The 23,829-nt window shown below is 46.8% G+C and overlaps 1 protein-coding gene across 1 annotated transcript in view; it reads right to left on the reverse strand.

Annotated features, from left to right (window-relative positions):
• DNAH2 (dynein axonemal heavy chain 2) overlaps positions 1 to 23,829 on the reverse strand; it is a 92,152-nt gene that overhangs the window by 55,715 nt on the left and 12,608 nt on the right. The window contains exons 6-19 of the mRNA XM_059048939.2: positions 18,012 to 18,240; positions 17,353 to 17,463; positions 16,945 to 17,183; positions 15,786 to 15,977; positions 13,826 to 14,031; positions 13,269 to 13,398; positions 12,820 to 13,002; positions 12,099 to 12,313; positions 4,194 to 4,340; positions 3,226 to 3,382; positions 2,736 to 2,975; positions 2,254 to 2,442; positions 1,910 to 2,057; positions 1,251 to 1,443 (exon numbers count right to left, since the gene is read on the reverse strand). Coding sequence (XP_058904922.1) covers positions 1,251 to 1,443; positions 1,910 to 2,057; positions 2,254 to 2,442; positions 2,736 to 2,975; positions 3,226 to 3,382; positions 4,194 to 4,340; positions 12,099 to 12,313; positions 12,820 to 13,002; positions 13,269 to 13,398; positions 13,826 to 14,031; positions 15,786 to 15,977; positions 16,945 to 17,183; positions 17,353 to 17,463; positions 18,012 to 18,240 — 2,579 coding nt within the window. The remainder of the gene's footprint in view (positions 1 to 1,250; positions 1,444 to 1,909; positions 2,058 to 2,253; positions 2,443 to 2,735; positions 2,976 to 3,225; positions 3,383 to 4,193; positions 4,341 to 12,098; positions 12,314 to 12,819; positions 13,003 to 13,268; positions 13,399 to 13,825; positions 14,032 to 15,785; positions 15,978 to 16,944; positions 17,184 to 17,352; positions 17,464 to 18,011; positions 18,241 to 23,829) is intronic.

Raw genomic sequence — 23,829 nt, forward strand, 5'->3', positions numbered from 1 at the left:
AGCGTTCTTCTGTTCCCAGGTGTCTCCCACTTCAACCAGTCCACCAGCAGACAGCTGTGATCATGTCATTTTCCCAACCACTGCTTTCAGACCCCTCGGTTTGCATTCAAGGCTTTAGAGGCTCAGAGATCCGGGCTGAGTTCACACGTGCCGCTCACTAGTTCTGTGCCTCCAGGCAGGTTATTTAACTGCCCTGAACCTCAGTCTTCTCATCCCTAACCTGGGGATGGTAACGGAGCCCACCCAGCGAGGCTGCTGAGAGGATTACGTTGGCTGCTGTACACATATCCCCCTGCTGACTTCCTTTCTGGATACTCACCGTTCGGTGAACATGCTCACGTGGTGCAGCTCCGTGCTGCTGTCTCCGCCTGGAATGCCCTCTCACTGCCCATCTCTGCCTGCTGACGGCCTACCCATCCCGAGGAGCCCTGCCCCAAAGTCACCCCCTCCATCCACGTCCTCCTTCCCCTGATGCCACCGGCGGAAAATTCTCTCTCCTTTCATCGAACCTCCCCGCGTCTTGCGTACCTGACTCGGAAGCTTGTATAAGAACACTGAGCACATCAGCACATTAAGTGCTCCGGAGTTCACACAGTGCTTCCACATATACTTAACAGTCTCACAGCCTTATGGGGTCGGTAGTATGACACCTATTTCACAGGAAACTGAGGCCCAGAGAATGTGAATAGCCGACCTAAGATGATGCGACTAGTAAGTGGTGGAGCTGGCGTTTCAACTGTCCTCAAGATGCCACAGCCACTGCCCTTTCGGCAATATTCTTATCTTCCCTACTGCACTAGAGCCCTCGGGAGGAAAACACTTGTTCATTTCTTTTTTTAAAATTCCTAACAACCCATCATAACAATGGTGTTTTTTGAACAAGTGAATGAATGAATGAATGACTAGAGGACAAAGAGACGGGAGTTCATATCAGAATTTAAGAATCGTCTTCCATTTAACTCCCATCTGCGTCCTTAAAATGGAAGTGTTCACATCTCTCGCCTTTCAGATCCCTAGCACCTCTCCTTTCCCAGCAGGACCCTGTGGTACTCCGCACCAAAGCAGCCTTTTCCCTAAATCTTGCCCAGTTCTTATCAGATCGCTATCCCCTTGAGAAACAAAGGTCCAGTGCCCTAGGTCCGGTGCTTGTCCTCTGGTTTTCTGCCTCTCCCCAAGTCTGCAGGTCAGACCTCCCCCTGCAGTGCTTCGCCTCTTCAAGACAGACCCTCACAGCCACCTTTGCTCCTTACCGAGCAATGTCGGCGTCAAAAGAAGAGACCGGCGGGTTGAGGCGCTGGTATCGACGAATGAAAGAGTCCTTGTTGACCTCCCAGATCTCCCGGTACATGTCCCAGGTCTTGAGGTAGTTCTGTAGCAGGGCTGCGTTGTTGGTCACGCCGCTGCTGATCTGGGCCTGGATCTTCTTGATGTCCTCGTCCCGCTCTTCAAGACCCAGCAAAATGCTTCTCACTAACTTCCACCCCAGCCCAAGCTGCAACCCAGCCCCTGACCACTGCCCCAGAACCTCCCCTCCAACAGCACCTTCCCAAAGAAATACAGCTCAAACACGAGCATTAGAAAATGAAGGAGGAGGCTGAAAGGAAAAGAATGACTCTACTCTGTAGGATTCAGGTGTCTAGGGCTCTTATAGCCCAGCCCAGCCCAAACAAGTCCTTCCTGGTCTCCCAACCCCAAACCCCAAACCCCCTGAGCATCAGTCACCTAGTTTTGACCCCCCTCTGTGGCCCTTCTCCCTTCCCCAATCCAGCCCTTTGACCTGGGTTTTCCACCAGTCATGGAGATGACTGGCCCAGTATGTCTGGAAACAGCCCTGGTCTCTCCTCCTGGCTCTGCCAGGTCCTAAGCTTTTGCTACCCCTGCACCTGGCACCCTCCCACTGTCCACTCACCCACGATTGTGTAGATGGGCTCACGAAGAAACTTGCACTTGATGAGAATTTCAGGGAGGTGGCAGAAGACAGAGATGGTGGAGAAGAGGTGGTTGCCAATGTCATTGACCACACTTGCCAAGGTCTGCAGAGCGGGTGAGAACTCCACCTGCGGGAGCACAGTGGAGAGGGCTTAGCACAGGCCCGGAAGGACACAAGCTCAGGACTGGGAAGGCTGGACACCGCAGAACCAGGCCTGGAGGCTGTAAGAGAAAGTCAGGGCCTAGAGCCAAGTTTAAGGATTGACAGAAACTGGCAAATAAAGTGTGATGGTTTCGGGGTGTTGGGGGCAAAATGGTTCCCACCTGTGCCACACCTCCCTGCATGTCATTCTTCAAAATGACAAGGACTTGGAAGAGTGGGTTGGGGGTGGTCTTTCCATCCCCATTGATGGCCTTGGACAGTTCCAACAGTGACCACTTCACATTCAGGCGCAGGGCATCCTCCATCATGCGGTCCAGCCGAATCGTGTACAGCAGCCACTGCTGCTGAATCTGGTGGGAAGAGCAGGGGGGAAGAGAACCCCTCAGGGAAGACAAGGCAGGTCCTGGGAAATGAGAACCAGCCAACAGGGAGGGGAACGAGCTGGTTCAGTAGAAAGACGGGACGCCGAGTCCTGAAGGAAGGAGGTTTGAAAGGCCGAAGGTTGGGTGAATCCAAGACTAGAGCAGGATGTTTGAGAAGCACGTGGGGGTTGGGAGGAGGGGAAAGACCGAGAAGGGTCTGATGGGACTGGGGGAGCTGAGGACCTGCCCACCCACAAAGCCCTGACCACAGGACCCCCTACCTCAGGGCCATCGTTCTTGAAGACTTCATAGGAGTTGGTCATGATGGCCACCACATCGTGGTGCAGGCTCATCAATTTCTGCTGCACCGCTGCCCGATGCTCTCTTTGGTCCTCCTCAAATTCCAGGTCCCTGTACACCCGTTTGCCACTAATGTGTACCAGCAGTGTCTCTGACATCACTTGGGCTCGCCAGCCAATGGTCAGAGTGGACGCCTTGAACTCATTCACAATCCTCTGCACCTGGAGTCAGACCCCAGCCACGGGGGAGTTTCAGCTTGGGAATAGACCCTCTGGGCCTAATTCTATCCTCCCACTGTCCTCTAGCTAGAGTTGCTGACATTAAGAAAAAAAACTTCCCTAAGCACACTTCATTTCTTTCACACGACTCCCTGGTCTCTCCACCACTACCCATGACTCAGGTATTAATTACCCACATGCCAGCCTTTCAGTCTGCCTTGCAGACCTTTAGGGTCTAATGACCACAGCCCACCTTGCTGGCGTGTATGCGGCACTCTGTGATGAAGAGGGCACTGGCCCCCTTCAAGGTCCAGTGCAGTTTCTTGAGCCCAGGGTGGATCTTCTTATCCAGGAACTGGATACGTTCTTTGAACAGGGCCTGCTCATCTGGGGACAGCATGGCAATAATCCTGCACATAAGAGGAGACCGGTAGCTGATAGGGAGCTATCAGCTCTGTCGACCTCTCCTCCACACCAGGACACTTGGTGGAGAACTCTGAAGCTTCATGATTCTAGGCTAGAGCTTTCCAATAAAACTTTCTGCGATGACAGAAATGGTCTACCATTCGTGCTGCCTGGTACGGTAGCCACAAGCCACGTGTGGCTGTGGGGCCCTTGAAATGTGGCCTGTGCAAATGAGTAACTGAATTTTAAATTTTATTTCATTTCGATTAATTAACTTGAATAGAAATAGCCACATGCACCTAGTGGCTGCCATATTGGACCGTGCAGTTCTAGACGCCCAAACAAGACTGCCGGTCCCATCCCCTCGGACTTGAAATGGGCTGAGAAAGGGCCCCAACCCCAAGCGAAGCCTCACTCCAGAGATGAGTACAAAGGGTGTTAAGAGGAGTGCCAGCATGGCCTTGCTTTGTTCAACGAATCTTATGTTGTTCTGGGCCCATAAACCTAACGCCATCAACTTCCTTCCTAGAGAAGTCACCCAGGCTGACAGTATATATAGTCCAAGTACCCAGTGCGGGGGGAGGGGACGTGGTGTTTCTTGCTCTCTACTCTAAAGCTAGAAGACAACACTGAAAGGGACAGGAATAATCGTAGGGCCATACGACAGAGCATGGGAATCTTTTTTTTTTTTTTTTTTTTTTGAGATGGACAAAATGTGAAGGACGCACACCGTAGGAAACGGACAGCATCCTGGGGTGGAGGAGACAAAGAGGGAGCGTGAAGTGGCATTCAGGAGGGCTGCAGCGAGGGTCCTACCTGTTGTAGTCCCGAGCAACGAGCAGCAGGTTTTCTCGAAGAATGCGCAGGTCCTCGGCGCGTTCAGCCACATTCACCACGTAATGGGGCGTCTCAAAAAGCAGCCGTTCCCAGTAGTCGATCTCCACAAAGAGGATCAACAGGGACCTTGGGGAGGAACAGAGGCAGAGCAGCTGTGGGGGCTGCCCAAGGGCATAAACCGCAACCAACACCCGACCAAGAGGTACGGGGCTGGGGCGCATGGAGACCCTTAAAGGTAAGCAATGAAGCAGAACCTCCGAGTAGAGAAGGCGGACTGGACACGTTGACTTTTGCTCCCCTCCCCGGATAACCAAAATAACAGGAAAGGGGGGTTTCGCTTGTGTAAGGCATAAGCCCACAAATACAAGAAGACAACAACCGAAGACGTCTGAAAGTGGAAAAGCAGATGGATAGGAGGAGAAGAGGAGTCCTCAGCTGGCGCTGGAGACAGCTAGGAAGCCTCTTTAGAGGCCTGGGGACAGGTGGCTCCAAGTATCTCAGGAAAGGGGTGAAGGTGGGACTATAACAGGAAGAGCAGTTGAAAGTTTAGGAAGCAGCTCTACCCATGTCCCCTCTCCTACTCTACGTAGTTAAGCAAGTTGCCCTCCCTCACCCCAGCCTGAGACGGAAGGCTTCTTGTCTCAGGAGGCAGTGCAGAGACAAACAGAGGGTCTTTGGACTGGGGAACCCCAGGCCCAGTTGAAGGAGAGCACGGGTGGTGAGTCACCGTGAACACACTGAATGTTAAGATCGCCACCTCCCTTTCCTGCCCAGAAACCAGCACTCTGGCAGCTGGATCTACACCCTCTGGAGCAAAGTTTGAAAGATGGTTCTCTGTGACCTCGGACCAGCCTAAATAGAAAAGTCCCACGGATGATGACTTCTGGAGATGCCAGGAAACAGCGCACCCCGACAAGCCTGCAGTGAGGCTCCCAGTTGAGAAGCCCCCTTTTTCCTGCTCAGCAGAGCTGCCAGTCAGCTTTCCAGCCCCTGTCCCTTAAATATGGACAGACAACCAAGGGTTACAGAACACTGGTCTCTGTCTTTCCTAGCACAAAAGGTGGGAGTCAAAACAAACAGAAGAAAGCAACCAGAAGGGAAGCAGAGGGGACAAAGGTTGTGCAGAAAGAAGACGGCCCACCCGCAAGAGAAAAACAAACAAAACCACCTCGAACATCCTCAGACAGAGGTAAGAGACAAAAGAGCATCCGTGAAACAGAAACAAGATGCTAGAAAAGAGACAAGAGACACCAAGGGGCTTCCCTGGTGGCGCAGTGGTTGAGAGCCCTCCTGCCGATGCAGGGGACGCGGGTTCGTGCCCCGGTCCGGGAAGATCCCACGTGCCGCGGAGCGGCTGGGCCCGTGAGCCATGGCCGCTGAGCCTGCGCGTCCGGAGCCTGTGCCCCGCAACGGGAGAGGCCACAGCAGTGACAGGCCCACGTACCACACACACACACACACACACACACACACAAAAAAAGATGTTCATTCTTCTTAAGTTAACCTATACATTTAACCCAATCCTTGTTCCCCCAAAAATAGGAACAGTACTATTTTTGGAACTAAACAAAGAGATTCTAACGTTCTTATGAGAAATAGATTATTTAAAATATCCAGGAAAACTCTGAAAAGGAGAGTAATGAGGACAACAATAAAAACAGTTTGGTCCCTGCACATGAATAAATAGACCTACCTGAACAGAATAGTGAATCCCTAAATAGACACAGACATACTTGGGAATTTGTTATATTATAAAGATAGCAGTTCAATAAATGAGATTGGGTCAACTGACTAGCCATCCGGGGATAGATTAAAAAAAAAAAAACAAAAGCAACTCAAGTTTCATCGGCACTTCTCTCCCGAAATCAAAATAAACTGCGAATGGATCCAAGAACCGAAAGTAAAGACTAAAATCACAAAATACCAGAAGAAAATACATGATACTTAAAAAATTTTAAATCTTGAATAAAAGTCATTTGATTTTGTAAATCTATGTGGTTTCTTCTTTTTTTAAAAATGAAATTGCACTTTTTAATCACAGAGGATAAAAGGCCCCATAACCTGACGATACTCTGATGAAACTTTACATTCTGAATATTACTGAGATGTTACTTTAAAAGAACATTAAGGTGAAAATTCCAGAATATTTTGTGTCTGTTCTACCAGGCAAGCACTAAATTAACAATATAGGAAATAACATCACATTTCAAGTTTTCCACCTTTATTGGAGAGGAATCTCCCATTGAAGGAGATCATTATCAAGTGCTCATTTGTGATACATGCTTTAAGAGATTGTGGAGATCTCCACTAAAGTACGTGTTATTTTTTGAAACTGTCAAAATTCTTCAAAGTGAATAAAGCTCTCCCAAATACGAATGAACAGTGGATTATCAGACATTTAAGGAAAGCCTCCAACACAAAAGAGAGCAGCCAAAACAAAGGGAAATTACTTTCAACCTAGAATTCCAAATCCAGCGAAATGACCAACTGGTGTAAAACAGCTGTCGTCAATCATGCAGGAACTCAAAACCCTTACCTCCCATGCACTTTCTAGGAAAGTAGCTTTCTAGGAAAGCTACTGAAGAATGCACTCCACCAAAATGAGGACATAAACCAAGAAACAAGGAAGACAAAGGAAAGAGGCAATCAAACAAGAAAAGAGGCTCACAGAAGTCCCTGGGTGACACCTGGGTAGCAGGCCTTGAAACCAACCAGTCAGACTGAAGCAAGAGGACAGGGAGTTCCAGGAGGAATAGTGCTAAGAAAAACATGAAACCAGTAACATGCCTGACAAGTCAGATAGCTAGGGGAAATATTATTCAAAGGGGTTTTATTGGTTGGTCTGGAAGAATTAATGACAGTGAATAGTGCACTTACAAAAATAGTGAGGTAATTGTTAATTCCAAAAAGAGCAAACATCACACAAGCAAGGAAAGAACCAGAACAACAGAAAATTACTAGGCTCAGCAGTAGACAATACTAACAGAGTCATATTAAGAAAAACACTGAATATCAACTTAACCAAAAGTTGTGTCACAGCTATACCGGGAGGATGGAGGGGTATAAATATGTATGGGAACATTTCTAGTAGCATAAACATATTCTCGTATGTTCTTCAAGCCGGAGGCCTTGAATTTGACTCTGTCAACATCTTGGCAAGCCCACTTGGGTATGTATACTATCCAACGGTGCACGAAAATGTTTCTTCATCTTCTCAACTTGACAAGAGTTTTCAAAATAACTTTGAGGCAAATTACCAAATTTTAATTTGTCAGTCAACACGATGAATTTGGAAAATACATTCCTGATGTTGAGCTGAAAACCGTGTGAGGATCTTTTTTCACAGTGATGCTAAGGCTTAGCCAGAAATTTATCAATAAGTTTCTGGAATGCAAATTTATTTTCTTGATAAATAAAATTTCTTTTAAAAAAATCAGCCTGGGGAATAGTTTTTGTAAAATATTTTCTGATTTGTCCTCAGACAAGAGGTCAGGCAGTAGAGGTAGGACAGGGAAGCTGGCTGGGTTTAGTGCTGACAGCCCAGAATGAACTGACAGGATGGAGAAAGTGCTGTCAGAGCAGGAGAAAAGGAGGAAGAGGAAGTCCCATACGCAAAACACGGACAGACAGCAATGTCCCCTGTCCTGCTCTGGAGAAGTCCCACTACACAGAGGAGTCTGCTACATACACAGCAATAACGCAGTTCTTTTCAGCCAGGGTACAGACGACATCTGGAATATGTTTGTGTTAAGTACTATCTGTAAGGCTGGTCTGGCTGTAAAACGCGGTAAAAGCCAATTTGGACTTCAGAGTTCAAATATTTGGGATATAAGGTGGGATAACAAAACCGCTTGTGAGATAAAATAGGTGCTATTAGGGACTGGAAGGCTCCCAGAATTAAGGGAGAGTCAGGTAATTCTGAGGGCAATCAGGATATTTGAAGAGCATGCTTATTTCAAGATCTTATCTAGACCATGAACACAAAAAAGTAAACCTGATAAAGTTATCTGCCCCTCCTTGGAGCCTTCATACGTTTTGGAAAAGCTGAAACTGTCTTGGATGTCTTTACTGGTTTAATGAGCCCAAACTTTTCAAAATCCTTCCCCGTGATCATGGCTTTTTTTTTTTTCCCCCATACTTTATTTACTGGATTGAGGTAGTTTTATCATAAAGCCACAAAAATGTAAAGCAGCTTAAAACAGATCTCTCTAGACAACAACTGCCAAAGGATGGGGGTCACTCTTCTCTCTGGAAGAAGTGTTTTAGCCATTACCTGGGTTTTGGCTAAACCCAGGCCATAAATATTTGGCCCAAAGCTGTCTTGTTAGGCTCTACTGTAAAGATTATGCAAATGGTGTTTGAGATAAATATCCAATGTGTCCCTCAACAAGAGATGATCATGGCAGACAGAAAAGTTGTCTCCTAAGTCTATCCTTGCTACGTGGGCACTAAGCTCAAACATCAGGTGGACACACCACTGTGGGGGGAAGGGAACAAGATGCAGGAAGCCTAGCTGAAAGCCCCCAGCACGGAATATTCAAGAACCCTATGGAAACAGTACAACTTCTAAGTCCATCAGTAGTGGGTTGATGGATTAAATTACAGTACAGCAAAATCATGGGATGCTATAAGCCGTGGAAAATAATTATGTAGTTCTGTACATACAGAATGGATAATCTCCCACACATATTGTTAACCTTAAAAAAAATCAAGTTGCAAAAATACTGTTTATAGCGGGATCCTGTTTTATGTGTGCAGCGTGTATTTTTGATTACATGGTAATCATTGTTACCTCTAGGGAGTGGGGCTGTGTGCTGGATTTTCAGTTTATCCTTTATATACTTCTGCATCAATCTCTTTATTTTTTCTTTCACAGTGAGCATGCACTACTTTTGTAGTTTAAAATTTTTAATTTAAAAATTTTAAAAGATTTTAAAAATTTAAAAAAAGCAACCATATGAAATGGACAGGGTGGAGTGATAAAAAATATATCAAATCTTTAACAATGGTTATCTTTGGGGGATTTTTTTTCTTCCTTCTACTTTTCTGCATTTTACAAATCTTCTAGAAGGATGAAGAATTTTATAATGGAAAAATTAAATAAATCATTTTGAGAACACTCTGAAAGTATAGAACAGTGAGGACAGTATGCCACTATTCATGTTAAAAAGTATACTTAGACAGACATACACTCTTATCCCTGGGATGTTACACAAGAAACTGGTAACCTTGACTCTTTTTTTTAAATATATTTTTAAAAATTTATTTCATTTTTTAAAAAATTTTTGGCTGCCTTGGGTATTCACTGCTGCACGCAGGCTTTTCTCTAGCTGCAGCTAGCGGGGGCTACTCTTCCTTGTGGCGCACGGGCTCAGCAGTTGTGGCTCGCAGGCTCAGTAGTTGTGGCTCACGGGCTCTAGAGTGCAGGCTCAGTAGTTGTGGCGCACACGCTTAGTTGCTCCGCGGCATGTGTGAATTTCCTGGACCAGGGTTCAAACCCGTGTCCCCCGCATTGGCAGGAGGATTCTTAACCACTGCGCCACGAGGAAAGTCCCTTGACTCTTTCTTTAGAGAGAAACAGTCACTGGGGAACAGCAGTGGAGGGAGATTTTTCATTCTCAGCCCTGACTTTTGAATTTTAGAACATACATTTATTACCCCTTCTAAAAGGTGAAAATGTTTTAAAAATTAAAACTATTACATCACCTTGCAAAATTTGTTTTGAAAATACTGTGTTCACACCAAGTTTTATGAGGCAATTTTTTTGAAGGGAAAACAATATTTCTTGATTGTTTATTTTTTGCAAGGACTTTTACATGTCATCTCGCCTCATGACCATATCAGAAAAGGGTTTTTTAAGTAGATAAGGAAACTCAGGCTCAGGGGAATGCAGTGCTTGCCTGAGGTCACACAGCAAAACAGACCTGCTCCAGGCTTCGATCTCTAGTCTGCTTGGCACTGACGCTTATGCTTTATTCACTCTCACAGGCTGGCCCTGAGGATTAGAAAGAAGTAGCCACCAACCAGTGCTGACCTATGGCCCCTCTTTACCTCTCTCAACTCTTGTTTTCTCTCATACTTAAAATGTAAATAGCGATCACTGATGTGTGATAAAATTCTGTTATTTGAATACAATCGTTCAATTCGTGGGAAAAGGGCAATTGGTGGGCTGTGTGTGCTCATATTCATGTGATTCCAAGCATGTCTGGGTGCCTCTCCAAACTCAGTGCCTTCGGGGGTACCCAGCTTGATGGGACAATGTGTCTTGCAGATTCAACCTCATCATGTGGTTGCAAATGTCACAGCCAGGGTAACCCTGGCCTAGTCTCCCATCTCTTCAAAATCTTATTATTGATTCATGAGGCCATTTTGGGGGGAGCCTGCTTGGCCATACCTCAAAAAACCATGAACCCTATCAAAGCAGATCTCGACACCCCTCCCTGGTCAAAGGTTTATCTTAAACCTCTTACCCTCGTCTTCACCTGTTTCCTGATCCATGTGGCTTCTCACTACTGCCTTACCCTCACCTCTCTGACCTGACACTCAGCACTGTCTCTCCATCTCAGTTCTTTTGATTCCGCCCTCAGACATCATGTGTCATCTCCTCCATGGTTACTCTGCCTTTGGCTCCTGGGAAGACACACTCAGTGTCTCTGTCCCAGGCTCCATCTCCACGTGGGCCCTCTCTGTCAAAGCCCCTTCTATATACATTGGCCCCAACAGATAAGGACATTCCATGAGTTAAAGCCAAATCAAGTAGCAACAGCCTAGAAGCGTGGGAAGTAACCTTTCTATAGGGCCTCGCCGATGACGAGAGGGAGCCCAAACCAATCAAGGAGAAAGTTATTTCCTTCCGATTAGGAAAATGCTGTCATCAGAGGGTTTGTCATCTCGAGACTTCCCTGGTGGTCCAGTGGTAAAGAACCCGCCTTATAGTGCAGGGGACGTGGATTCGATCCCTGGTCAGGGAACTAAGATCCCACATGCCGCGGGGCAAATAAGCCCACGCACCACAACTACTGAGCCCACGCGCCTCAACTAGAGCGCCTGCGTGCTGCAAACTACAGGGCCCACGTGCCCTGGAGCCTGCATGCCACAACTAGAGAAGAGAAAAACCCCCACACCACAACTAGAGAGAAGCCCACGTGCCGCAACAAAAGATCCTGCATGCCTCAACGAAGATCCCGCGTGCCGCAACTAAGACCCGATGCAGCCAAAAATAAATAAAATAAATAAAAAGAAGGTTTGTCATCTCTGTAGTCAGCTGCCTTACATAGCTCCTTCTTTATTTCTCTCTTCTGCATATCTTCTATGGGAAGGAGGCCTGGCTCCAGGGTAGAAGTGTTCACTTACTGAGCCACAGAGGGCAGGGACTTCGCCACTGGACACGTGCCCTGTGCCCATCTCGGCTCGTAGCATGTGGAAGGCACTCGCTATATATATATATATTTTTCGCTATATATTTTTGAATAATTAATAAATGGATTAATTAAATTTAAAACAGTGGTGATATGAAAGTGTCATGATTCTAAAGCTGTAGGAGAGGACATGATCTGACAGCTCATCAGTTCTCAGGAAAGGTCCCTTGGTGGCTCACAGTTTGGAAGGTTTCGCTGAGCCATCGCGGCCACCTAGTGGCAGAGCACCTACATCACTGGTTGAGTAGGTTACTGGGGTTTTTCTGTTTTCAATCAGTTTTTTTGAAGATAAAATGTGAAATTAAAATTAAGAAGTGGTAGTAAACATATTACGGCATAAGAGAGATTTAGAAGAATGGAGAGAGAAACCAAGAGATAGGAGTTAAACTCTGGGGAGGGTTGGGGAAGGGAAGGGCGCTAAAGACAGGACACGCAGCGCGGGAGGGAGTCACGGAGGGTGTCGTACTTGTCAAAGTTCACGTCCAGCATGCCCGCCTTCTCCTGGCTGATTCGTAGCAACGGTGTATCCAGCCGCCGAATGCAGTCCTTGTCCAGCATTGAGGTCCAGTCTTGGAAGGTTTTTCGAACTAGCTCGTCAATGGCCTGAACCATCTGCTGATAGGTGTGTACACTCTCTTCTCCTGTCCCGATGTGGGGCAGGAAATGAGCGTTGGAAAGACACTGCGGGGGAAGAGCCAGGGATGGCTGGAGTCACTTGCCACATTCCTCCGTGTCACCATCTCCCTGAGACCCCCATCCCCACCCCCCCCCGACACACACACAGACACTCCGACATTACGTGGAAGACTCGGAGGGAACATGGAGCCCAAAGGAAAGGTGAGAGGACGAGGCCACGGCACAACGAGAGAGGGAGTCCAAATGCAGAAAGAGAAGCACAGAGATTCAGCTCGAGGAAAAAAGTTGGGAAAAGGAAGTCCATCACAGGAGGTGAGGGATTTAAGAGGCACAAGGTCGAGAACTAGCATGAGCCCTTCCTCAGGACAGATCACTACGTCTGCCACCCCGTGGACAGACCCAGTCTCGGTCAGGAAACCTCTCCAGGGAGACTCTCTGGAGGCAACCCCCCGCCCCGCCCCCCCACCCCACTCCCGCCCCAGCACTGGGCTCAGCCTGCAAACTCTACCATTGCCGCACTGAGAACAAGTCCTGGAAAAGGCCGGGCTTACGTTCATGACCCTGTCGATGCGACGCCGTAGGATCCGCACCCAGTGCACCTGCCCCGAATGCTGGGCCATGTAGGGCTCCAGGCAGGGCCACTTCTTGCTCAGCTCACGGTTCACGAGGGCCAGTTCGCTATTGAACAGCATGTAGAGATCCACCGCCTTCTTGTCATATGTCCGCTTGATAGTCTGATGAAGAAGAGGAAGATGACAACACACCCAGGGATGCGGGATCCCTGCAGCTCCATCCTGGAGGAAAGCTACACCCCTGCCGTGTCAGTCCCGCTCCCAGGGCATCCGGACACTGGGGGAAACAGTGGAAGAAAAGAGGCACTGGCCATTTAGGACGTGGGAGGGAGCATGAATGGAGGTTGGATGGTGTCTGGAAGGACCAGGAGGAACTGAAGGAAGGCATACGAGAACCAGGGGTGGAGGAAGCAAGCGGGCAGCCGCACCTCTCGGGCTGCAAGCCTGTGGAAGGTGTCCAGCAGTAGCACCCCGTGCTCCACGTCGCGGACTAACTCGAAGGCGGAGGTGATCAAGTTCTGAGTCATCACCTCCAGGTCCTTGACTCCAGCCCGGAACCTGTACCGTCAGAGGCATGTTGAAGGGTGGGTGCCCTCGCCTGCCCCTACGGACATCCCCTGAGTAAGACTTCTGTGCGTTATGTACTGAGGGCTTCCTAGGTGCCAGGCACTGAGTGCTTTACGTGCATTAATCCATTTATCCCTCAAAACAGTGCAATGAGGTAGGCTTTATCACCAACCGTATTTTGTAGGTGAGGAAACAGAGGCCGCAGCTGGTAGAACTAGGCTGTGGCAGAACCAGGATCCAAGCCCAGAAAGGCTGACTCTGGAACACCGAGTCTGAGCCGCCTCCTCCTTCCTTGCACTCCCCCCGCCCTCCCCATCCCTGAAGCGTGGCCTCCACGCTTCCCCAGTACACTCTGCTCTCACCTCCCTGACCTCCCTTCCCCGCTCGACCCCGGGGGGCCCGCCTGCGATGCTCTCACCTATTGTAGTCCTCGTGCCAAGAGGTGTTCTTGACGTCCAGGATGCCCCCGCGAACAGCTCGCAGCACGTGCAGGTTTTTGTGGAAGATGTCCTCAATCTCCAGCAAGTTCCGTGTTATCTGGGGCCCCTGGGCGCCAGAGAAGCAGGGAAGGGGACCTTGCTTGCCATCTTCCCAGCGGGCAAAATGGAACTGACAGTCACATACCTGCAAAGAAGTCAGCGTGAGGCTCCCTGCCCTCCGTTCTGAACCTCTCTGTCCTGAGTTCTTTGGTTTAGCTTTAGGTGGCTAAAAACTAAGGAGGACCAACCAGGTGCAAGGGGCTACCGGGGGGAATTTTAGCTGCAGAATGAAATATGAGGCACTAAGGCGGTGAGAACAGGCAAAAGTCTCAAAGCACGGGATGGTGGTCAGGAACACAGTCATGTGGAAAGAACCAAAGCAGCAAGTTCTATGTGTAGCCTCAGCCCCAGCTCCCCCGGCTCCTGGAGCGTCTGCTGTGGGCTTTGAGTCTCCTTCCCTGACAGTCTTCCCACCTCGATAAGGTCCTTGCAGCGCTGCACAAAGGCATCGACCTGGGCAAATATGCTGGTCTGGTCTAGGACCCAGCCCCAGCAGGAGAACCTGTCGGAAGAAAGACTGACCAGTCAGAAGCGCGAACACGAGGCATTAACCAACCTGCCCGGGCCAGGCTAGAAACGTGAGTCCTAGTTCAGGGGGAGACTTAGAAAATAAGACGCCAAGAAACAGTCTTCCTGAACCCCAAGAGAAGAAACTCAAGGTGAGGAGAGACAGAGAGAGGAAACAAAACATCTCAGTTCTAAGAGAAGGTTTACACACAATGGAATTTTAGACTTCAGGGCCAAGAAAGGAGGAAAAGACCAGGAGGGATTCCTGGGATCAGGCAGAAGGTTATTAGAGTTCGGAGGACCTATGGCTGGGAGCTAGAATATCCGCATCCACAGAGAAAACTCGGACCCATGTAAAAACTCTAGAAAAATATAACGCATAGGCTTAAAGTGCGAGCAAAAGGACTCAGAATCTACCCGCAATAGGAACGACAAGGTGGGTAACACACAGGATATTAGGGGAGGCCCGTCGTACTGGGTATGCATCTGCACAGCCTGTAGGTAGTGGTATCTCCAGGCGTGACAACAGGAGATGCAGCCTTGTAGGTCCTCCTTGCTAGAAATGACGTATCCCTCAAAGATCCGGTCCAGGGAGATGGCGTGGCAGCACAGGCGGATGATCTCATTGCTCATCTGCAGACGGGGTCCCAACAGCCTCAGTTCACAGCCTTAGTTGCACCCCACCCTCTCTCGGAGTCCCCAGGACCACGCCTCAGGTCTCAGCCTCCTACTTCTGGACTTGGCTCCCGGTCCTCCTCTCGCCCCTGGTCCTCCACTGCTGGCGTGGCAGCACCCCTGGGTTCCACCTCCACTGCCTGCCTCAGCCCAGCCGTGCAGCTGCATTTCTAGCCAGCGATCCGCTCAGCGCCCTTCCCCCACTCTGTGGCTCCACTGCCCTCCAGGAAACGTGCCGGCTCCTGCACCTCAAAAGTCGGTGTTCCTTCTTAAGTCTGCCTCTCGCCCACTGCGAGTTCCATCTTTGGAGACGAGAAAGAGTGGGTCTTCCCCTCCCGTACAACTCAGCCTGGGAGTCTGTCCTTCGTGGCCCCCTCCCTCCCCGCACTCCGTCTAAGCCTCTTTGCAAAGCCCCTCTTCCCGCCTGGGCTACGTCCGTCTGGAAGCAAAATGTCCAGTCCAGGCCCCAACTCCAAGCATCACTAAAGTTGATGATGCAGGCAAAAGCCTGTGGTCTCCGTCCGACCTGAAGGGCATTCCTCACTACCTTTTCACCGCATATGTCTGCTGGTGAATTCCGCCTTGTCCAGAAATCTGTGTCCTATTAATACGGCCACCCGCTTATAACCCTCTGTCCCACCCTCTGCAGACACACACCTTCCGGAAGAGGGAGGTCAGTCTCTCCCGAGTGTTGTAGTGGGGAGAGTTGACCCAGATGACGCGGATGAGGCTGATTAGCCTCGGGAGTTTACTAGAGATGTCCTTAGGCCTCAGGAAAGCCAGCTCCTGGTAAGGTTCCTTCAGGATCGACAAAAAAGTCAGGTTTGACTGTGCTTGACGAAATCCATCCTGGCAGTAAAGAGAAACCAGAAGAAGACTTACCCCCTGGAAAGAACCGGTTCAAAGCGAGCGCTTTTGCTCCTCCTCAAACCCCATCCCGACTTGCCTCTCCCGGGAAGCATTCCCAATTAAGCCTACCTGGTGCCAGTCACCCCAGGTCTCTGCCACCCTTCAGGACCAGAGCTTGTACACACCTACCTTTATTCACTTGCTAGTTTCTACAAAAATTTTTTTATGTCTTTTCTCATGTGTGAGTCCCATCTCTCCCACTAGACTGGGAATTCCCCACGCTCGAGTTTTGCGCTTATTTCTCTAGTTTTTCCCCTTGAACTCTAACTCTGCACAAAGGAGACACTCAGTAGGTGTTGATCAACTGACTGGATGTCACTCTCATTCAGCCCAGTGGCTGTCACCCAGGCCCCTTCACTGCCCTGTTCTCAACGAGGGTTTTAGACTTCTCCACCTAAAGGTGACTCAGTTCCCTCAATACCAGCTTCAGATTCCACCTAGGAAGACAGGGCTTCTCTCTCTGTATTCTACAGACCACTCTGATCTCTGGGTGTCCCAACACTAAGAAAAGCAGCTTGTCACATTATACCAAATTTAATCTTTTTAAAGTGTTTCTCTTGCAGCTCTCTCTGCTGAACTGCGTGGGTTTGTCTTTGACCCCAGGCCATCTAGCCATCTCTTTTGTGTAAGTTTCATTTCTCTGCTGGATTGTATGGGTTGGGCTCAGAGAGGGCACTCAATGTAGTACATTTGTTGAGTAACCAGAAGTCTCCTTAACTAAACTATAAGCTCCTTGGGACCTTGGGCTCTACCACTTTTATACTCTCCCACAAGTCCAAGTCCAAGCACTGGGTGCATCTATCTTTGCCTTTGATGACTATGTTGACCCTCTCTTCGTAGCACCTTACAGAGCCCCAGCTGCTATCTACTTTCTGGCAAGCCTCCATCCTTCGATCCACTCACAGACCTGTATCTGCTGGGCCAGCTTCAGAAAGGGTGCCAGGTAGGATGACTTGGCAAGACGCAGGATGGCCTCGATGTGTTTCACTCCCGGCTTCACCAGCTGTTTGCTGATGCCAGACAGGTCCATGCATCGGTTGCGCCAGAACTCAATCTCCTCCAAAGGACCTAAATTTTCTCCTGTCTCCACGGTTTCCTGGGCACTGAGCACTTCCTTTATCTGCCGTGTCCAGTGGATCATGGAGGCTGCCGGGGAGAGGACGAAACCTCTTGCATTTCTTTGCAGTACTCCCCAGTTGTGTCGTTCTCTGTTCCCCCTACAGAGCCCTCCTAACCCAACTCCTGTCCCAGCCTCTGGGCTGCCCCCCACTTCTCCCCTAGGAGCCCTGACACATGCGCAGTGCCAGCCACTCACTCTCTAGTCGCTGTACCAGCTCTTTGTCTTTAACCATCGCCTCAGGCTTCATGTTCATGGCCTCTGTAGGGATGTAGAGAACAGTGTGCCCCTCCAGTTTGTACCGAGTATCTAAGGAAAGGAAAGGACCATGAGAGTTCACAGAGGGTGATGGGTGTATGCCACCCCAGTTCCAACCATGGTCGATGATCTGGGGCCCAAGAAGTCTACGCATTTCAGGAGAGCAGGCAGGAGAAACTATGACTCATGCTTTTTTGATATCAAGAGGGAAAATGACAGAAGGCAGAGATACCTCACTGAGATATAATAAGAGATTGTCATAAAATATGGTCAAAGATCTATACCATGCCCTCAACACTCTCTTCTATGACACATGTACTCCCCCTACTGACCCCCCCCCCCCATCTCCCCTTACCCTACATGTACTCTTGGAAATTTCCAACTCTGAGCAGGTCTGGCCAACTGCTCTACAGCAGGAAACGCTACCTGGATTAGAAGGCAAACTCTGTACCCCGTTCCACTCATTCAACAAACACATTCCAAGCACCTACTCTGTGCCAAGCAACGCGGGTACTCAGGATCAATCTCCCCCCTGCCTCGCTCTCTCTACTGTTGGTGGGGACTGGGGAGAAAGCAGGCATTCCAGTCTTTCCACTCACCTGTCAGGCAGGCCAAGAACCTGTACAGGTGAGAAGCAAAATGATTTCGAATGCTCTCGGGCCACGTTGTGTTGCTAAAGATCTGAGGGGCAAAGACGCCGTTGAGCAGCCGAAGCAGGGCTGGGATGTAGGAACCCCGCACTGTCCCAAAATGCACAGTCGCCTCAAAGTTCTCTGGAGTGATGGGAACTGGCGCTTGGCGAATGAAGTAGACAATCTGGTTCTGGGTCTGCATGAAAGACAGTAGATCAGAGTTCAGGGTCCAGGCCCAGCCATGATACCCAAGGGAATCTGAGGCTCCAATCATGAAAGCCTGGCTGAGTTCTTCATCGCATTCCCTTAGCCTATCCAATCCTTCTCGAAATATAAGCAACATGAGGTGCTTCTTGTTTTGTCAGGGACATAACAGAGTCCGCATACAGAGATGTGGGGAGGAAATGCAGAGAGCATGTCTTGAGGGTAGGGACTGTGTATTTTGTCCAACTTGGCTCCAGACCTAGCACAGTAATGGGGACATATTAGATGTTCCATAAATGATGGATGGATGGATGGATGGATAAATGGAAAGAAAAGGATATAGGAAAACCAGGAAGGAGAAGGACCAAAAGTAAGAGACAACTGTCTAGGGTTCTCCATTTCACTTACATATACTTTTCCCCCAGTTTTTCACTTATCCTTCAGTTTTGTTTATGCTGAGTTTTTGTTGTTGTTTACATTCAGAAATGTATAACTTTCCTGTTGTTAAAACTTCTTAAAGTTTCTGACTTCTACATGCTTAGAAAAGTCATTCCCACCCTAAGATCAGATTCACCTGTCTTTTTTTCTTTAGTACTTTTGTAGCTACTCTTTATACTTGATTTAACTTTAAAAACTGAAAATAGAATGCAAAGAAGAAATTCATAATCATTCATCTTCCCACTACCCAGAATTAGATTTTGGCATTTTTGTTTTTGGTTTTGGTTTTTCTTGGCCTCGCCATGCAGCATGTGGGATCTTAGTTCCCTGATCAGGGATTGAACCTGTGCCCCCTGCATTGGACGCACGGAGTCTTAACCACTGGACTGCCAGGGAAGTCCTTGTATTTCTTTAAAAAAAAAAAAAAAACTTAACAATTATTATGTTTGCTAAAATGGTATGTTAATTATAAATAACTGAAACAATGCAGAAAAGTACAAAGATAAAAGTTTAAATGTCATCTAAAATTCCACTACCCAGACATTAATTATGATCATTAGAGAAAATACTATTCCAGACATATCTCTCTCTCTCTCTCTCTCTCTCTCTCTCTCTCTCTCTCTCTCTTTCGCTCTCTCTCCCTCTCTCTTTCTCTCTATATATAAATATACAGAAAAATAAATTAAAATAGTTATTTCAAAATAGGATGATGCTATTTTTTTAAAAATATTATTTATTTATTTATTTATTTTTGGCTGTGTTGGATCTTTGTTGCTGCTCATAGGCTTTCTCTAGTTGCAGTGAGCGGGGGCTTCTCTTGTTTCGGGGCATGGGCTCTAGGCACAGGGGCTTCAGTAGTTGTAGCACACAGGCTCAGTAGTTGTGGCTTGCAGGCCCTAGAGTGCAGGCTCAGTAGTTGTGAGCACGGGCTTAGTTGCTCCATGGCATGTGGTATCTTCCTGCACCAGGGCTCGAACACGTGTCCCCTGCATTGGCAGGCGGATTCTTTTTTTTTTTTTTTTTTTTTTTTTTTTTTTTTTTTTTGCGGTATGCGGGCCTCTCACTGTTGTGGCCTCTCCCATTGCGGAGCACAGGCTCCGGACGCGCAGGCCTAGCGGCCATGGCTCACGGGCTTAGTTGCTCCGCGGCATGTGGGATCTTCCCGGACCAGGGCACGAACCCGTGTCTCCTGCATCGGCAGGCGGATTCTCAACCACTGCGCCACCAGGGAAGCCCGGCAGGCGGATTCTTAACCACTGCACCACCAGGGAAGCCCCAGGATCGTGCTATTTGTAATTAAAAGTATTAAATTAAATTTTACTTGGATTTAATAGAATAAAAACACATTGATGTGAATATAGTAAATGGTTGAGCTTCAAATAAATGTTTCTTTATCTCTAAGAGAGATTTCTTCCTAAAAGTCCCCTTTCTAAGGTTATAAGAAAGCCTATGAAAAATATTAAGAGGTTAGGACTTCCCTGGTGGTGCAGTGGTTAAGAATCCACCTGTCAATTCAGGGGTCACGGGTTCGAGCCCTGGTCCGTGAAGATCCCACATGCCGCGGAGCAACTAAGCCCGTGCGCCACAACTACTGAGCCTGCGCTCTACAGCCCGGGAGCCACAATTACTGAACCCGTGTGCCACAACTACTGAAGCCCACGTGCCTACAATCCATGCTCCACAACAAGAGAAGCCACCTCAATGAGGAGCCCGCACACCACAACGAAGAGTAGCCCCCGCTCGCCACAACTAAAAAAAAAAAAAAGCCCACATGCAGCAGCGAAGACCCAACGCAGCCAAAAAATAAATAAATGAATGAATAAAAAGAGGTCAGTTTTCTCACTACCTTCCAATTTTAAGTTCAGTTGACTCGCTGCTTTGAACGACAAGAACATTGGCATCCTCTTACTCTCTTGCATTCTCTCACCACTTCCCAATTTTTGTTATACTATTATTTTTACATTGTCCAGGTTGATAACATTCACATTCCATGACATAACCATAATTCCCATGGTTATTTAGTATTAGTTCTTTATTTAAATTAATTAAATATTCACAGAGTCTATTCCTGAGTTTTCTATTTGGTTCATTCCTTTTTTTTTTTTTTTTTTTGGTTCATTCTTTGATGAACTGGATTTCCATTGATGATGTCATTTTTGCTTTTCAAAGTAGGGTTCTTTCAAGACTGAAAATGACTGCCTATTTGTTGCCTTTATACTTGACCATCTAGGCTAGGAATTATACCCTTGGGTTACGCTATGGTTCCTGGAGAACTCATAGGTGTAACTTCTGGGTGTTCAGAGAAGTCTGAGATCAGCCTAATGGTTCCCCTTGGTAGATAATTTGGGTTTTTGACTAGAGGCCTAAATAATTTTTTCCCAAATTTTTATTTTGAAAAAAATTCCAACCCATAGAAAAGTTGCAAGAAAGGCACAATGAACAATAACATGCCCTTCATCTAGATCCACTAATTGTTAACATTTTGCTGTACTTGAGCATAATTGCACTCTCTCTCATTTTCTCTCATCTCTCTCTGCTGAGCCATTTCAGAGTTAGCAGCAGACGTTATAAAACTACACCCTTACATACTTCAGCATATGGCTCCTAAAAGGGAGGACATTCTCCAACATTCTCAACACTGTAATTATCACACTCAGAAAATTTAACTTCATTTAATACTTTTATATAATACACAGTTTATATTCGATTTTCCACAGCGGTCCAAATAGTGTCATTTACAGCTGGTTTCTTCCCATCCAGGATCCAATACAGATCACACATGGTTGTGTTCCCTTTAATTCCACATAGTTTCCCAGTCTTTTTCTTTCTACCATGACAGTGATATTTCTAATAGTCCAGGCCAGTTGTTTTCCAAAACGTCCCTTAATTTTGATTTATTGGATTGTTTCCTCATTATTAGATGCAGGTTAAATATTCTTGGCAGGAATACCACATAGGTGATGTCCCCAAAGAATTAATTTCCCCGAATTTAAGTAACCTAACTAAGACATGTATTGACATTAAACACTGTGTAACAAATTTTTGTGGAATAAAGTATGTCCTTTCAATTCCCACATTCTGTTCCTTCTGCAGTTCAGGGAAATTCTCTGGTTTATTTATTTATTTATTTTTTGGTTGCACTGGGTCTTAGTTGTGGCACATGGGCTTCTTAGATATGGCATGTGAACTCTTAGTTGCAGCATGCATGTGGGATCTAGTTCACTGACCAGGGATTGAACCAAGGCCCCCTGCAATGGGAGCTCAGTCTTATCCACTGCACCACCAGGGAAGTCCTTCTGTATTTTATTTTAAAATTTATATTCTGTTTCATTAGTTGGTACCCTATGTTAGATCACCTGTGTCTGTCTTTCACTTCTATTAACTTTTCTCTAATTGTATTGTCATTGTTTTTTTCTTCTGCATACACTGTAATTATCTCAAGCCTCTCTTCTACATCCGTTCAGATTTTCAGTGGTAGCTATTCGGTTCCTTGCTGTTTCTAACCTACTAATTTTAACATGTAAACATGCTGCTTTCTTTATTTCAAAAATCTGCAGTCTCCCTTTTATTTCATTCTCACGTTTTATCATTTCGTCTCTCAGCTTATTAAAAAATTAAATTCGTGTTCTTATTAAGTCGTACTGTAACATGATGCTGTTGTGAGGAATTGTCTTCTGTTATGTTTTCCTCTTTTGCGTGTTTTGTTCCGTTCTTTTTCTCCCTTGATGTAGTATGCTTGCAGTTGCCATGCAGTTTCACTTGCCTCATGCTTGCGCAGCTCTCTGAATTCATTCTTTTTGCTTTAAAGTACTGTGGGTGACTTCCTGATGTCCCACTGTGAGAGCCCAGTTTCATTTCCCCCTCGAAGTTAAAGTGAAAGGGTTGGGTATTTTATGTTTCATTCACTTTTCTCTAGCCTAAGATAACTGCATGAGGGGATGGGCAGATGGTTAAGGCTAATTTAAAACAGTGTAAAATCTTTGTTAAAATACATGGGCTCGGGCTTCCCTGGTGGCGCAGTGGTTGAGAATCCGCCTGCCGATGCAGGGGACACGGGTTCGTGCCCCGGTCTGGGAAGATCCCACATGCCGCGGAGCGGCTGGGCCCGTGAGCCATGGCCGCTGAGCCTGCGCGTCCGGAGCCTGTGCTCCACAACGGGAGAGGCCACAACAGTGAGGCCCGCATACCACAAAAAAAAAAAAAAAAAAAAAAAAAAAAAAAAAAAAAAAAAAAAAATACATGGGCTCTTTCTTTTCAGATTTTGTAAAAAAACCGAGGTTCACTCCATCTCACTAGGGGGCGTCTACCATTCCCTCAGGGAGGATGGTTTCCATAAGTTAGTACATAGACCTTTCATTGGTCCCCACCTTTAAAGTTTATTAGATTAGATTTTGCTTCTTTGTTTGTTTACTCTTGGGTGTTTGCTGTTTTCTCGTTTTACTTTTTACTATTTTATCAAGTGTTCAAGGGTAACAATTTCTTAAGGAAGTTTTTCAATTTCAATCTTGCCCCAGGAGAATACAATTAAATCCATGATCTATTTAGAATATTTTTTGGCAGGCTAAATAGATTTTTTTCAGCTTTGTCGAGGCATAATTGACAAATAAACATTGTATATATTTAAGGTGTACACCTTGCTCTTGTGACATACATATACTCTGTGAAATGATCACTGCAATCAAGCTAATTAACATACCCATTATCCCATATGGTTACCATTTTCCTTTTTTTTTTTGTAGTGAGAACACTTAAGAACTACCCTTTAGCAAATTATACATTATAGTATTATTAACCATAGTTACCATGCTGTATATTAGATCTCCAGAACTCATTAATCTCGCATAACTGAAACTTTGTACAATTTTCCCCCAGTTTTATTGAGATATAATTGACCTATAACATTGTATTGGTTTAAGGTATACAGTGTAATGATTTGATATGTATATTTATTGCAAAATGATTACAATAAGTTAACACCTATCACTTTACATAATTACAATTTTTTTTTCTTGTCAGAACTTTTAAGATCTGTTCCCTTAGCAACTTTCAAATATACAATACAGTTTTGTTAACTAGAGTCACCATGCTGTATGTACATTAATCCCCAGAACTTATTTATCTCATAATTGGAAGTTTGTACCTT

Source organism: Kogia breviceps, chromosome 19 (genome assembly GCF_026419965.1).
Source record: "Kogia breviceps isolate mKogBre1 chromosome 19, mKogBre1 haplotype 1, whole genome shotgun sequence".
Taxonomy (NCBI): Eukaryota; Metazoa; Chordata; class Mammalia; order Artiodactyla; family Physeteridae; genus Kogia; species Kogia breviceps.